General features: G+C 36.8%; 1 protein-coding gene across 1 annotated transcript in view; it reads right to left on the reverse strand.

The window, feature by feature from the left end:
- Positions 1 to 8203: 8203 nt before the first annotated feature.
- Positions 8204 to 17356, reverse strand: part of lipia (lipase, member Ia) — a 49012-nt gene continuing 39859 nt past the window's right edge. The window contains exons 7-11 of the mRNA XM_007232141.4: positions 15307 to 15474; positions 13649 to 13738; positions 13440 to 13548; positions 11048 to 11227; positions 8204 to 9614 (exon numbers count right to left, since the gene is read on the reverse strand). Coding sequence (XP_007232203.3) covers positions 9530 to 9614; positions 11048 to 11227; positions 13440 to 13548; positions 13649 to 13738; positions 15307 to 15474 — 632 coding nt within the window. The 3' untranslated portion in view covers positions 8204 to 9529. The remainder of the gene's footprint in view (positions 9615 to 11047; positions 11228 to 13439; positions 13549 to 13648; positions 13739 to 15306; positions 15475 to 17356) is intronic.

A 17356-nucleotide genomic window follows, 5' to 3' on the forward strand; every position in this document is an offset into this window, starting at 1 on the left:
AAAAAGGCTTTTTAATATAATATGACACAATAATTGTCTCATTTGCAGCCGCAATTCCATGATAGTTTGCTAACTATTGAATTAATCCAGCATGAGTGCTGTTTATGACTAAGCAACGCATAGCCCCTTCACCACAGCCCTGAGAAGAGGTTACACAGCCATGGTCCCGCCCCTGTAGTCAAAATCATGAATGTGATTGGTTAGACTTGCTTCGACTTTGCTAATAGATTCATTAATACACCCTTCTCAAAATCAGGAGAAGGGTCACGCAGTGTAGCAACTAAAAAAACACAGAATAATGCTTTGAATTAGTTGTGTTTTTTTATTTTAGTTATTTTATAAAATAAATTTTTACATTACAATATCTATGATATATATTTCCTGCTTTAAAATTATGTAATTATTTACATGCATTTATTGTCACCCCTTCTCTGAAGGGTTAGAAGGGCCTCACTGCACACCACTGCTAAACGTACATCATTATTGTAAGTTCCTTTGGACTTGGACTTATGAAGTGTAGACAGATTGAGGAAGAGAGAGAAAGAAGACAGAAGTGAAAGAAGGCAGTATGACTGTAGTTTCTCTGAGGGAAGGTTGAAGTCACCAAGGAGGATAAGTGAGGATTCAATCTGTAGTCCACTGAGGAGAGTGTACTGTTCATCATTGATGTTGCCCAGTGGAGTAGGAGAACGATAGAGGACAATGATTTTAGCAGCAAAAGAGACAGTGACTTTTAAAAGAAAAGATGTCAAGATGTGAAAAAGAAAGTGCTATGAAGGACCACTTATAAGACAGGAACAGAGAAGTGCCTCTACCCCTACCAGTTTGTCGTGGAGAGTGGGAGAAGGCAAAGGCAGATGACATTGCAGCTGGAGTTGCAGAGTTCTTGCAGAGTTCCTTAGAGCGATAAAGTCTTAGTTTGAGCTAGGAAGTTCAGAGATTAAACAGAGGCAAAAGCTGTGATAAAATTAGCCTTCAAAACTGCAAATCGGCAATTCCAGGGTCCCCCATGCATGAACACCAGAAAACTTGATGAACTAGGTGGGTACACTAGGTTACTGAATTTGCGGTTTCTACCCCCAATGCCTGTGTCTACAGATGTTGCAGGAGATGAGGACATGGTCAAAAGTTTAATTGTTTTAATTGAACTGTTTAATTTGAGTTAAATAGGTGGAAATTTACACGTACACACTTAATTTACCTACATATGCAAGCTCTTAGCCACACCCCTGTAATTAACACCTCAACTATAACCTGAAACCACACCTGAAGCTACTCCTTAATTAACAATGCCCAACAAGCACAAGGTTACCAAAACAGACAACAGTTCTAACAGAATCTAGCTAAAAAAAGTATCTTTAAGCCAGCCTACCTTACAAGCAGAGGATAATCAAGTAGAACTGTAGGCACACTAGATTTGTACGGGATACACACTTAATTTATCTACAAATGCAAGCTATTAACCACACCCCTGTAATTCACACCTGAACTCTAACTCGAAACCACATATGAAGCTATTCCTTAATTATTAATGCCCAACAAGTACAAGGTTATCAAATCAGATAGTAGTTGTAACAGAATCTAGCTACACGTATCGTTAAGCCAGCCTACCTTACAAGCAGAGGATAATTAAGTAAACTGGAGCTGTATTAGATTCACACTTAATTTATTCACAAATGCAGGCTGTTGGCCACATCCCTGTAATTCACACCTCAACTATAGCCTGAAACCAAACCTGAAGCTATTCTTTAATCAGCAATGCCCAACAAGCACAAGGTTATCAAAACAGACAATAGTTCCAACAGAATTTAGCTAAAAGTATATTAGGACAAGCCTACCTAACAAGCAGTAGATAATCAACCATAATGTCTTGTTGATTCATAGTTGTCATTTTATATGATTTCCATTTTTTCTGTTTCTTTTTGCTAAATGACCATGTTGAATCACAAATTATGTATAAATGGTAAATACCAATGGTAGGTGAAGTGGACAATCTTTGTTTACTCTAGCTATTAATAAACAACATTTACAGACTCTTTGAACTATTTAAAACTTTCATTATCACTCATTCTACTTTACAGACAACATTTCACATTGCATGTTTATACACTGCCAACTTTATGTCCCTTATGGAAAATATTATTCTACCTGTATATTTGTATTGTATTGTATTGTAAACATTGTCTGCTTTTCCTATATGATGGATTAGCTTTGTCCAGTTTCTGCTCAACCTTTTGGACAGCCTTTATTTACTTTTTGTCTATAATGAGCTACCTTTTTTACATTGTGTTCTTTATGAACAACCAGTGTCCACTCTTTTGTACACACCTTATGAACAAAGGTTTTGCACAGTATGGTAATTTGTCAGCTTTCTGTATTTTATAAACAAAATTTCTCTACATGTCTTGGCTGGGTCTTATAACACAACAGTGACCCAAAACATACAGCCAAGGCAACAAAGGAATATCTAAAAAAAAAAAAGCACATCAGGTTCATGAAGTGGCTTAGCCAGTTTTCAGACCATAATCCTGTAGAAAACGTATAAAGGCAGCTGAAGCTCTGGGTTGCCAAGCAACAGTATCTTAATGATTTAGAGACGTTCTGAAAACAGGAGTTGACCAAAATTCCTCCTGACATGCAGAAACCTAATTTTTTTGCCACCAAGTATTAAGTCTTGTTTGGCAGAGGGATCCAATACTTATTTCTCTCTGCAAAATGCAAATACATTTATATAATTTATACAATGTGATTTTCTGGATTTTATTTAATCCTTAACATTATAGACTGTCCATGTTTTTGTCAGTGGGCAAACTTTCAAAATCAGCAAGGGATAAAATAATTATTTTCTTCCCTGTAAGTGACTATTTAAAGACAGGGCTGCATTACTAAACAGGCCTAACATGCCCAGGGCCCCAAGAGCTCTGGTGCTCTGCACAAATATTCTATAGTAATATAGGCTTATATTGGGTTTGTTCATCTCATGTCTGAATGTTGTCCATTTATTTCCACAAAATTCACCAGAATCTATCATTTAAGGGGCTTTAAGAATAAAATCTTCAAGAGGAGCAAACCCATGAACCCCACTTGATCAGGGTTTACTAAAGCCTTTAAATTCTAGTTCTAAACTTTAAAACTCGCTCTGGCTGTAACTCCAGCATCAAGTCAAGTCAAGTCAAGAGGCTTTAATTGTCATTACATCCAAGTACAGGTACACAGTGTTGTGAAATCACGTTCCTCCGGAATTATGGTGCAACATGGAACAACAGACAATAGACAACATAAAGTGCAAGAGTGACACTGTAACACTACAATAAATACAATATTATTATACAATAGTGAGAATAAGGTGGAGAGATCTTTAACATACTGTAACATATAGAACATACATGATCACAGCAGTTACTGAGGTAGAATTTTTTTTGGGGGGAGTAGCAGCAAATATGATAGGGATAGAGACATTACAGTCTTGTGTGCTGAGTAAGAGTGTGTGTGTGTATGGGTGTGTAAAGTACAGTTTTTGTGTGTGTAAAGGTTGGTGGGGGGGGTTAGTTCAGTTCTGTGTGAGTGTGTTGGGTGTGTGGTGGGTGGGGTGGGGTTCAGCTCAGTCTCTATGTGTTGAGGAGTCTGACTGCCTGGTGGAAGAAGCTGTTGCAGAGTCTAGTAGTGGAGATGTTCCTGTATCTTCTGCCGGACGGCATCAGAGCGAAGAGTCCGTGTGAGGGATGGGTGGGGTCATCCACAATGCTGGTGGCTTTGCGGACGCAGCGTGTGGTGTAGATCTCGGTGATGGAGGGTAGAGAGACTCTGATGATCTTCTCAGCTGTCCTTACTATTCACTGTAGGGTCTTGCGGTCTGAAGTGTTGCAGTTCCCAAACCAGACGGTAATGCAGGTGCTCAGGATGCTTTCTACAGTCCCTCTGGAGGATGGGAGGTGGGAGATGTGCTTTTCTCAGTCTCTGCAGGAAGTAGAGGCACTGCTGGGCTTTCTTTGTTATGGAGCTGGTGTTGAGGGACCAGGTGAGGTTCTCTGCAATGAAGCTACTCCTTAATTAACAATGCCCAACAAGCACAAGGTTACCAAAACAGACAACAGTTCTAACAGAATCTAGCTAAAAAAAGTATCTTTAAGCCAGCCTACCTTACAAGCAGAGGATAATCAAGTAGAACTGTAGGCACACTAGATTTGTACGGGATACACACTTAATTTATCTACAAATGCAAGCTATTAACCACACCCCTGTAATTCACACCTGAACTCTAACTCGAAACCACATATGAAGCTATTCCTTAATTATTAATGCCCAACAAGTACAAGGTTATCAAATCAGATAGTAGTTGTAACAGAATCTAGCTACACGTATCGTTAAGCCAGCCTACCTTACAAGCAGAGGATAATTAAGTAAACTGGAGCTGTATTAGATTCACACTTAATTTATTCACAAATGCAGGCTGTTGGCCACATCCCTGTAATTCACACCTCAACTATAGCCTGAAACCAAACCTGAAGCTATTCTTTAATCAGCAATGCCCAACAAGCACAAGGTTATCAAAACAGACAATAGTTCCAACAGAATTTAGCTAAAAGTATATTAGGACAAGCCTACCTAACAAGCAGTAGATAATCAACCATAATGTCTTGTTGATTCATAGTTGTCATTTTATATGATTTCCATTTTTTCTGTTTCTTTTTGCTAAATGACCATGTTGAATCACAAATTATGTATAAATGGTAAATACCAATGGTAGGTGAAGTGGACAATCTTTGTTTACTCTAGCTATTAATAAACAACATTTACAGACTCTTTGAACTATTTAAAACTTTCATTATCACTCATTCTACTTTACAGACAACATTTCACATTGCATGTTTATACACTGCCAACTTTATGTCCCTTATGGAAAATATTATTCTACCTGTATATTTGTATTGTATTGTATTGTAAACATTGTCTGCTTTTCCTATATGATGGATTAGCTTTGTCCAGTTTCTGCTCAACCTTTTGGACAACCTTTATTTACTTTTTGTCTATAATGAGCTACCTTTTTTTACATTGTGTTCTTTATGAACAACCAGTGTCCACTCTTTTGTACACACCTTATGAACAAAGGTTTTGCACAGTATGGTAATTTGTCAGCTTTCTGTATTTTATAAACAAAATTTCTCTACATTTTGTACTTTATTTATATGTACAAACTATGTCTGCTTTTCATACCTAATATATATATAATTTGTCTGCTTTTTGGATGATTGTGTAAATGTATTTGATCTTTGAAATTTATCTTATCTTATCTTTACCTTTATCCATTTTTTATTATGGATTAGTATTGGTATTTTATGGAAGGTATTTTATGGATAGTATGGAGTGTCTTGGCTGGGTCTTATAACACAACAGTGACCCAAAACATACAGCCAAGGCAACAAAGGAATATCTAAAAAAAAAAAGCACATCAGGTTCATGAAGTGGCTTAGCCAGTTTTCAGACCATAATCCTGTAGAAAACGTATAAAGGCAGCTGAAGCTCTGGGTTGCCAAGCAACAGTATCTTAATGATTTAGAGACGTTCTGAAAACAGGAGTTGACCAAAATTCCTCCTGACATGCAGAAACCTAATTTTTTTGCCACCAAGTATTAAGTCTTGTTTGGCAGAGGGATCCAATACTTATTTCTCTCTGCAAAATGCAAATACATTTATATAATTTATACAATGTGATTTTCTGGATTTTATTTAATCCTTAACATTATAGACTGTCCATGTTTTTGTCAGTGGGCAAACTTCAAAATCAGCAAGGGATAAAATAATTATTTTCTTCCCTGTAAGTGACTAGTTAAAGACAGGGCTGCATTACTAAACAGGCCTAACATGCCCAGGGCCCCAAGAGCTCTGGTGCTCTGCACAAATATTCTATAGTAATATAGGCTTATATTGGGTTTGTTCATCTCATGTCTGAATGTTGTCCATTTATTTCCACAAAATTCACCAGAATCTATCATTTAAGGGGCTTTAAGAATAAAATCTTCAAGAGGAGCAAACCCATGAACCCCACTTGATCAGGGTTTACTAAAGCCTTTAAATTCTAGTTCTAAACTTTAAAACTCGCTCTGGCTGTAATTCCAGCATCAAGTCAAGTCAAGTCAAGAGGCTTTAATTGTCATTACATCTAAGTACAGGTACACAGTGTAGTGAAATCACATTCCTCCGGAATTATGGTGCAACATGGAACAACAGACAATAGACAACATAAAGTGCAAGAGTGACACTGTAACACTACAATAAATACAATATTATTATACAATAGTGAGAATAAGGTGGAGAGATCTTTAACATACTGTAACATATAGAACATACATGATCACAGCAGTTACTGAGGTAGATTTTTTTGGGGGGGGAGTAGCAGCAAATATGATAGGGATAGAGACATTACAGTCTTGTGTGCTGAGTAAGAGTGGGTGTGTGTATGGGTGTGTAAAGTACAGTTTTTGTGTGTGTAAAGGTTGGTGTGGGGGGGGGGTTAGTTCAGTTCTGTGTGAGTGTGTTGGGTGTGTGGTGGGTGGGGTGGGGTTCAGCTCAGTCTCTATGTGTTGAGGAGTCTGACTGCCTGGTGGAAGAAGCTGTTGCAGAGTCTAGTAGTGGAGATGTTCCTGTATCTTCTGCCGGACGGCATCAGAGCGAAGAGTCCGTGTGAGGGATGGGTGGGGTCATCCACAATGCTGATGGCTTTGCGGACACAGCGTGTGGTGTAGATCTCGGTGATGGAGGGTAGAGAGACTCTGATTATCTTCTCAGCTGTCCTTACTATTCACTGTAGGGTTTGCGGTCTGAAGTGTTGCAGTTCCCAAACCAGACGGTAATGCAGGTGCTCAGGATGCTTTCTACAGTCCCTCTGGAGGATGGGAGGTGGGAGATGTGCTTTTCTCAGTCTCTGCAGGAAGTAGAGGCACTGCTGGGCTTTCTTTGTTATGGAGCTGGTGTTGAGGGACCAGGTGATGTTCTTCACAGTTTCCACAGCAGAGCCGTTGATGTTCAGTGGGTTGTGGACACCTTGGCTCTCCTGAAGTCAACAACCATCATTTTGGTTTTATCCACGTTTGGCCTCACACACAGGCATCCTCTAGCACAGGGGTCACCAACCTTTTTGAACCTGAGAGCTACTTCTTGGGTACCAATTAATGCGAAGGGCTACCAGTTTGATACACACTCGTGAAATTACAAATTTTCTCAATTTACCTTTAATTATATGTTATTATTAATAATTAATGACATTCATCTATGTGAAGACACAGATATCAATAGGCAACACTATTATTATAAATCTTTGCAAGTGTTTACATTTTATATTATATTTTAATATAATATTACATATTATATTACATTATATTGTATAATAATATATAAACTATAGGCTATCTCTAAGCTAATATTAATGTAATATAATCTAAAATTACATCAATGCAACTGTGATTTAAAAAAAAAAAGAATAGCAACAAAAATGCTATTTTTAGACCAGGCCTGCGGGCTACTCATAAGGTCCTTGCGGGCTACCTGGTGCCCGCGGGCACCATGTTGGTGACCCCTGCTCTAGCAGTTGCCAGTCATTATGTGATATTATGTCAGAAAAAAGAAAGTGGGTAGGCTCTCCATAAACAGACTCTGTATTGGCTGTGTTTTATATCATGCGGCAATGCAATAAACTTGAGATGTTTACACTGATAACAATCTTTGCAATGTCATATGTTACTTTACTACATGTATAATACCAATGGGGACGACGGTGAGGACCGCAGGGCCACAGGCAGAGGCTGGTCAGGAGAGCTACCTGCTGGTGGAGCACTGAGATTTGTACTGAGATTAGGTTACACACAGGTGGACTCTTTTTAGTAGTCATTAGCAGTAATCAGGCAACTTCTGAATGCAGTTGGTTGCGCTCAGAGAAAAGGGAATATGAATACTTTTGCACACCACTTTTTTCAGTTTTGTATTAGTAAAAAATGTTTTGAATCATGCATATTTTTCTTTCTACTTCACAATTGTACACCACGTTGTGTTGGTCGTTCAAATTAATTCCAATGAAATATATTTATGTTTGTGGTTGTAATGTGACAAAATATGGAAAAGTTCAAGGGGTATGAATACTTTTGCAAGCCATTGTAGAAGTGCACACTGGTAAACAAAAAAAAAAAAAACAGTCAGATAAAACAATGGGTGAGTTTTAACATTTTTATTGAGTTCACCAGAACTGTTTAACCTTATTTGTCTGTTTCCCAGGAGCCATGTCTGAGACATTTAATTTTGTTAATTTTTTTAATTTTAATTTTTAATAAAAAAACTGTGTGCTTTGCCAAATAGAGGCAGAAATAATGGTAAAAAAAAAAACTTACACATGCAACTTAAAGAGAAAATATAATTATATAAACCCTAACCACAAAGGTTATTCAATAACAATCATTTTAATAAAAAAATGTAGATTTATAACATTTCTACACTACATAACAACTTACAATAAATATAAAATATCTGTCACTATCTTAAAAAAGATAAAAAATATATAATAAAAAAAATCATCAGTGAGGATGCACCAAATATTCAGCAAATGAAATTATTCATTAGAAAATGGCAAAAATGCTCTTTGGGTGTCCAGTCAAAAAAGTGACATCCAAATAATTTAAACAGAATAATTACTCATTATTTAAATGAATATACTTCATTATTATGTCTGCTGGGGTATTAGAAATGTTACGTCCAGTGCACTATGTTCAGGAGATTGCAGGTTTGAATTCCGATCTAGCAGCTTGCCATCAGCTGCCGGAGCCCTGAGAGAGCACAATTGGCATTGCTCCCTCTGGGTGGATAGATGGTGCTCTTTCCCACCATCACTCCTAGGGTGATGTCGATCAGCACAAGGCATCTGTGAGCTGATATATCCGAAATGAGCGCACTGGCTAATCGACAATGCTGTATCAGCAGCAGTTGGAAAGAGGCGGTGGTTGACTTTATTGGGGCTAGTTAATTGGGGATATACAGCTGACTAGCAGCTGGTGGGATAATAGTGGGATAATTGGCCAGATGAATTGGGAGAAAAAAAATGTATATAGTTTTTTCTTTGAAAAGCAAGTCAAAAAGACTATTGCACTATTACATTTATTTACTGGTGAAAAAATTACAAAATGAATAAAAAGTTTTAACATTATTAACAGTACTTTGTATTCAGCATTTGGCTAAGGTTTTATTTTGTTCAGATTCAACACCTTCCTCTTTGGTGCATCTTTAATTTACAGAGAATTAAAAAACCTTTTAAATATAAAAACAGAGGAAACACAAATAAAAAATGTTTATTTGTTAATATTTACATTATTCAAAAAATATAACGAGTAGTAAATTCACCACAGATTAACCTCGGGCTCCAAGCCCTCAAAGATGTGCAGTGGAAGAGTCTTGTCAGAAAGGTTTTGAAGGGGTTTGGAGGTTTCTGGAAAATTTCTTCAGTAACTGAGGTCCACATAGAGTCTCTATAAAAGTGCTTATACAGTGGTCAGAAGTTGGAGTGCTCACAGGGAATGGGCCTGAAGGTCACTCCTTTGTTCTCCAAAAGCAAAAGATCATATCGACACATGGGCCTGGAACACAATCAAACATAAAGCACACAAATGCTTAATATAATGTTAAATATTGAGGTGCTATAACCAAATCAATATAATTAATAGCAATCATGTATATAACATTTATTAAAAATAAATGAGAAAATGAATTAAGATGTTTGCCTGCCCTCTGGTGGATTATCAGTTCATAGCATGCATAATTTTTTTGCCACTTTAATTCTTATTCATAAGCTTAAATTTCTTTATTGCTTTTTATAATATATTTTGTAACATATTTTATAATACTTATCAAGTAGCATTTTAAAAGCATTACTGTTCTTGTTTTGTTAATTTACATCTTTGTATTTTATTGTGTTTATGTAAAACACTGTGTTGCTATTGTACACTATACAATATACATTTTAAAACTGTATTGGAAATTAAATAATTCAATCAAACAACACAATATTTGTTATACTTACTTCTTTTTATTTGATTGCAGGCAGTATAAATATATATATATTATATTATTATATATTATAAAATATTATGTTTTGTCACAATAAACTTTTAATTTCTTAGATGCCGCTTGGCCCAGAGAAGTCGATTCCACTTCTGGACATGGTTAAAATAAAGCTTCTGTTTTAAACAGTTATGTTTTAAATGGCTTCTGTGATTGTAATACTATATAGCAGGGGTATTTAATTAGAATTTAGTATGGTCCAGTTAGAGAAACTTTTGACAGGCCAAGGTCCGGGCCGATTGTTAACTTGTGTTATGATTCAGTGCTATATCCTGTAAGGTTGTTTGAACTATGATAAAAAAAATATATAATAATAATAATAATAATAATAATAAATGCCTTTCTGGCCAGATTTTGTATACATTCCTCCCCTGTCTCTCTCTCTCTCTCTCTCTGTCGCGCTCGGCGTGACAACACGGGTTCGATCCCGCGTGAGGAGCGGTGTGTTTATTTATTTGTTTTTTCCTTACCGCGTCTGCACAGATCTGACAGACTGAAGAGAGCGTTTGGTAATCTTACCTCATACGTGATTGGTCTGTGAGTTTACTGCGCCGCAAAGCGTGTATACAATTAAATCCTTTTCAGTAGGTTTGGGTCCCCATTGGACAACGTTTGGGTCCGGACCCGGACCATGAGCCGCCCATTAGTGACCTCTGCTATATAGTATTGAAAGTTTTGCTAAAGTAAGCCCCTGTCTACGTGGCTCTTTACTAACCCTAAACTGTTTCAAATGTTGCAGGCCTATAATGCAGGAATAGATGTATATTAATAAATAAATTATTTAAGTTTAGCAAATGAAAAGTTTGGAGGAATTAGAATACGATGGTCCTTATTTGGTGGTGTCAGGCTTTTTTGTTGTTGTTAAGACTGTGGACCTACATTCTTATTATACCAGAGTTCTGTTTAATATGTGCTGATTTGAAAAGTAATTAATAAAGTGAAGTGTTACCTGAGATTGAGCTCCAGGGGCAGGGGGGTGAGGCGTATACGCAGAACTCGGAGTTTATACTTGGGTCCGAACACGTTCCCCGTTCCGTATTTCAGAGTAATCTTTTCAGCAGGCTGGACCTCTCTGTCAAACTGAGCCAGTAGACTGGTCTCAGTGTACTGCTGGAATTCATAAGACTTGCTGGAGGAGAAAAAAATTACAATATTTAGGTTCACATTCAGGTAAGATGTTGTACAATATTGTTTCCACCAGGTGGAGCTGTTTCTGGCAGCAGTGAGTAATGAAAAATGTCCAAGTGGTTTTAGTGAGTGGTATGCACCTTATTCACTCCGTGCACATGTTAAAATGAAATCGAGGCTGGAGGTGGATGCGCTCCTAGAGCATCACCTGTGTTGACAAGGAACCTCAAACAACTCCCTGAATTAATGGTGAAAGCATTCAAAACATGGGCAGAAAATAAGTGCTAGATTCCCAGGGCTGTTTTACTATAAGGCTACAGTAACTGGATTGAGGACTATCTGCACGATGTAGAAGGTAGCTAGATAATCGCCTTTGTTTGCTGTATTGAAAACTCACATGTTAGCTAGCTTGCTAGCTAGTTAGTTACTAACTAACTTAGTGACCGCAAAAAAAATACCTAGTAGTTGGTCTAACTACAGTCCTCCTTACAGGCTTCTGTCCAGATAAATAATGTGGGCACATCATCCTTCTTCAACTTTTTCATTCCAACCAGAAACACTCTTTTATAAAGTGTTCTAAACTTACTTTTGTGTCCACATTAATCTGTAATATCAAATCAGACATGAAATTAACCTTAATATGGTTGTTAAATGCTAAATTCAGCTCTCTCAGTTCTAAATTCAGCTTTTTTTCGTGTAACAATGTATGAATAAGCAGATGAAGACCTCCATATTCACAGTATATCTTGTATCAGCACCATTATGGGCAGTAACATGGTTGCTTAGGTATCCATCAAAAGCTGTTATAGCCAGAAAAAGGTCCTGGGACCTACCAAACACCTGAATATATTTTATTATATATATAATATAATTAATATATTTGGCTTTGCCAATATGATAGCAGAAGCACACTGATGCTGATCTATTATAATATTTAGATTTTTTAAAATAATATATGCCAACTACCTGAAAGACTGTATTGAACCATTCTACCATCCTATGACCTCAATGCAATACCCTAGTAACTATGCCCATATGCATGCACAGTCTGCATCATAATTTGTTTACACCTTTGGTAAAGATGCATACATCTTGTTAAATCTCACACTAAGTACTTTTAATCAAAATTGTCACTTTCCAATTTCAAAAACTTGCCTTTTGCATTGTAAAAAATAAAAAAATAAAGTGCAAAATTACTTAATTACTTTATCAAGAAGTAAGAGATTTGAAATAACATCAGTCCGTTGAATGGCCTATAAGCTGTGGAAAACACCAAAGAAAATATTTAGCTATGATATAATAATCTTGCAATACTAGAGGGGAATAAGTACAAATCACACTAAACTGCACTTCTCTAGTTTTGATAATACTAAAATCAGTCAATAAATCAAAAGCTTCGAAAGGAGGATCATGCCTGAATCATCTCACTTTCTAATCTAACATCCTATAAATTTCCATGACATCTCTTATGTGTCATGATGACTTTTCACAACCCTCCACCACCCATTTTCTTATCTTATCTCTTCTTCCTAACTCTACTTATAGGAGAGGGGAACTGGCTTCCTACTAGGGGTGGGCAATATTATATCGTATACAATATATCGTGACACAGAAATATCATGATATTAAAAAGCCATATCGTGATAATAGGGCTGTTCTCTTTTAAGGGTAGTCTATTATTTACTGTGAAGCTTTAGGTGTATTTATTGTATAATTGTTTTAGTTTGCAGTTTATATGCATGCACTAAATATTCTGCAATATTTTTTCCTGCATTATATTATTTTATGCTATATTATTTATTTTGCCACATTATGATTATACTGTTATACTATATTCCTGAAATTAATTAATTATTTTAGTTTTCCTATATCGCCAATTATATAGTTATCGCAAAAATACCCTGAAATATCGTGATATTATTTTAGAGCCATATCGCCCACCCCTACTTCCTACGACAAGCTAAAGTTTCCTTAACTCAAGCTCAAAGTTCTCTGAGTTCTCTGCCCTCTCGTATTTTTCTTCCTAAATAGCCATAAGCTGATGACACGTTTCCAACTAGCAAATAATAATAATAATAATAATAATAATAATAATAATAATAATAATAATGATACTTATAACTATTGTATTATTATTATTATTATTATTATTATTATTATTATTATATATTTTTATGGACACTGAAGTGTATGGACGGTCTGTAAAGACTCACTGGTTGATCTCGGCCGTGGTCTCCTGGTCTCCTTTGTGTAAAGTGAGGGTAATATGGCCCCACCTTTTCTCTGAATTCCAGGTCAGAATATCCACTTTATATCCAACCTCTGCAATACGCAAACACAAACCAGATTAAACCCAGTACACACTGGATTCAGTATCAGTATTACTGAGCTAGCTGCACTACAGAATGAAGGTGGAGCTCACTGCAGAATGGAGAAGCTTTATTGGTGGTGAAGTAGGTGGAGGTCTGATCCAGCTTCAGCAGAACATCTTTCCACTCAATCACATCATAACCTACAGACACAAACACATGACGGAGCTATTTATTCATCAGGAATCTGATTCAGAACATTTAGCTCCTTAATGCACAACCAGAATTATTTAAACGATATACAGTGAAACTGATTTATAGAAACTGTTTCCAATACAGAACACACTCAATCAGAATCACCTTAATTATTTATTATTAACTGTGAATTGATTAATTGATTGATTGAATCAGAACTACCTTTTTTCTACTTTGGCTTATCTTTTTTCCCTTCGCTGGAAAATGATATAACAGTAAAAATTTACTGTCTTCTGAAAATGCATCAACACACAGAATTCTTGTTGGTTGGTAGGTGATCAAACACTTTTTCGAGCAAAATGCAAATTTATTATTTTAGAATCATACAATTCTGCCCCAAAGTCTTAATTTTTTCTCTTTTATCTCTTTGTAAAACTGAAACTGAAACAAAGGACAATATCAGTTTACACACCACCACTACATTGGCTCAGCTTAACATGAGCTACTGAGATAGCTACTACAATATTAACAACAGTAACTGATCTCAGATACATGAACACACAGCTCTATCTAAATCTTTTCAGAGAGCTAGTTACCTTTATGTAAACACACTAGCATACATGCTAATACAGTTAGCTCTGATTTCAAACATGTTTAGTCTATCAAACTAACTAAAAACAAGATATATTTAAATCACAAAGTGAAAAACATGACTGACTGCACTGCTGAATGGTCAATTACCAACTGAACAGGTTTGCATTGAGGCTATGCTATTAATAATTAAGCCACTAGGGGACATTATAACAACGTAAATGTCCTCTAGTTTCTCATTTAAAGCTATACCAGCACCAGTCCAACATGTCTGCAGCTGTAGGTTAACCACATTCTCATCAAATGCTAGTTTTAACTAAAACTGTCCACTTTTCATAGGGCAAACTTCACGACAAGGTGCACTGTGACAGGTTGGACAGTGACACAGTGGACAATGACAAGGTGCACTGTGACAGGGTGTACTGTGACAAGGTGGGCTGTGACAAGGTGGACTGTGACAGGGTGGACTGTGACAGGGTGGACTGTGACAAAGTGGACTGTGACAGGGTGAACAGTGACAAAGTTGACTGTGACAGGGTGGACTGTGACAGGGTGGACTGTGACAGGGTGGACTGTGACAAAGTGGACTGTGACAGGGTGAACAGTGACAAAGTGGACAGTAACAGGGTGGACAGTAACAGGGTGGACTGTGGCAGGGTGGACTGTGACTGGGTGGACTGTGACAGGGTGGACTGTGACAGGGTGGACTGTGACAGGGTGGACTGTGACAGGGTGGACTGTGACAGGGTGGACAGTATTAATGAAAATTGATATTTTACGAAAATGTGGTTGGCCGACAGTTGCAGACATGTTCAACAGATGCATACATGACATGAAATAAAACAGTGAAAAAGAACAAATATTAAGCTGAAAAATAGAATTTAAAGTCTAATAATATGGCACAGTATGTGTGCATGCTGTGATTGGCAGGTGGAGTGCAGGTCTGTGGTGTTTTTCTATTCCAGCAGAATTAAGAGAGACTTACCAAAGACCGGACACCCGGCCGAGCCGAACCGCGAACAGTTAAAACACTTCCCATCTAAAAAGTCAGAGTAACTGGAACAGGGGTAGGCCACGGTCCGACACGTCCTGTTCACAGAGTCCAGATACAGAAACACTGACCTCTGGTGATCACATTTAAAATATTCAGACCCTGAACACAGAGGAGAGATCAAACACACAGGTTAGTAACTCACCAGTGAATAAGAACTAAAGCTCCAATATGCTACAGATCTTAATAAGACATTCCATTTATTTTACTTTTATGAAATATTTCATGGTGAAATTAATGCATGTAAATTTATTGTTATTTAGAGTTACGAAAGTCTGATCAACAAGTTCAAAACTATCTAAAAATCATACGGTGTTATTCTGATATGTATATTTTATCACCTCACAAGCACAAAACAAAAAAGCATTTATAACCCATAAAAGATAACAGCCCAGACCCATTTCTGAATATTAAAGCCAAATTCAAAATTGAGGAACATGAAACATTCAATTAAAGCAGGGGTGTCCAAACTACGGCCCGCGGGCCATTTGCGGCCCGTTTCCTTTTTTGGAGCGGCTCGCGAGGTATTTTAGCAATAGAATGAAAGTTGGCCCGCTGATAAGCAGGTTTTTATAATGTGAGACTTATTGTTTGAACGCTAGGTGTCAGAAACGGGGCAAAGAGTCTAAAAGCGGAGAGGGTGCGCATTTCTAGCGCAGAAAAACAGGGCAAAAGAGTCTAAAACTTCCCGTAATTAAGGAGTTTAATATTAAGAGACATCATGAATATAAACATCAATTTGAAAAATCTTAGTTTACACAACACCGTCAAAGATAGATAAAGATAGTAAGTCAAGTAAAATGGTGTGTAAATGTAAATAATCAGGAAAAAAAGTATTACTTAAAGTGGTATATTTCATTATTTGTTTTAGTACAGAGTCTGTGGCCCGTGACTTCAAATATATTTCTCCTTCTGGCCCCCAACGGAAAAAGTTTGGACACCCCTGAATTAAAGCATGCAAATTGTTGTAGAGCTGTAGACGCAAAAATACACTTTTACAATGAGCTAGTTTTATCTCCAGCTCTAACCCAGTACTTCTACATTCTGTAATTTAAGGTGAGATGAACAAACACAGATTCACACTGGCCTGTGTGATCCTGTAGTGATGCTCTCAGGATGTTCTGTTAATTGTCTTTTAGGGACTTTGTGAGTTAAAGTAAAGGACAGATTGCTGTAAGGAGATTTACACATATATTTTAAAGGGACTGTGACACACACACACATCACCTCCTTTGGCTTAACATTCAAATTTTATAAACTTTATAAAATGTATTAAGTAACTTCAGATTTAAAAAATTCCGTCAGATTTAAGATCCATAAACACCCTCAATAACAAATTCCCTGGCAACCCCCACATTTTGATGAAATAACATCTACAACTAAAATTTTAGAAATAAAAAAAAGAGTATAACTATTTATTTGAGCTCCCACGGGACATGCAGTTAAAGATGTTCAGCAGAGTGAATAGTGGTTTAGCCCTGGTTATGTTGTAAGGCATGGTTTTGCCGCCCACTGAATCTCAGCACCTGCACTGGGCATTATTACTGGATTTCAGACAGAATAGAGTACAAACAAAGCTTCTCCAGTTACACTTTAATTTTTTCCCCAATAGGTTAAATTGAGCAAATAATCTGTGAAGAGGGTGTGTATGCACACATTTACAATTAGAAAATATTGTAAAACAATATTGTATATATTCAGTCGAATCTGAGCAGGGTGATCAAATGCACAATATGATGAAAAGCTTCCAGACCAGTTGTACGGTTGAGGACGTTTGCAGCGTACACATGTTTGAGTGAATTAAAGTGAGAATCAGTATAAAAATATGGCATTTTTTTCCCCAAAAATATTGTGTCTGATGTACAAAAAAAAAAATTTAAATAAAGTATAGTGTATATTAAATATCTTGCACTATAAATGTGTTCCAAAATTAATCTGTTGAAACGAAAGCGTAAAAAAACAGTGCAAAAAACACTGTGTGTGG

The sequence above is a fragment of the Astyanax mexicanus genome, chromosome 17 (genome assembly GCF_023375975.1).
Source record: "Astyanax mexicanus isolate ESR-SI-001 chromosome 17, AstMex3_surface, whole genome shotgun sequence".
Lineage (NCBI taxonomy): Eukaryota > Metazoa > Chordata > Actinopteri > Characiformes > Acestrorhamphidae > Astyanax > Astyanax mexicanus.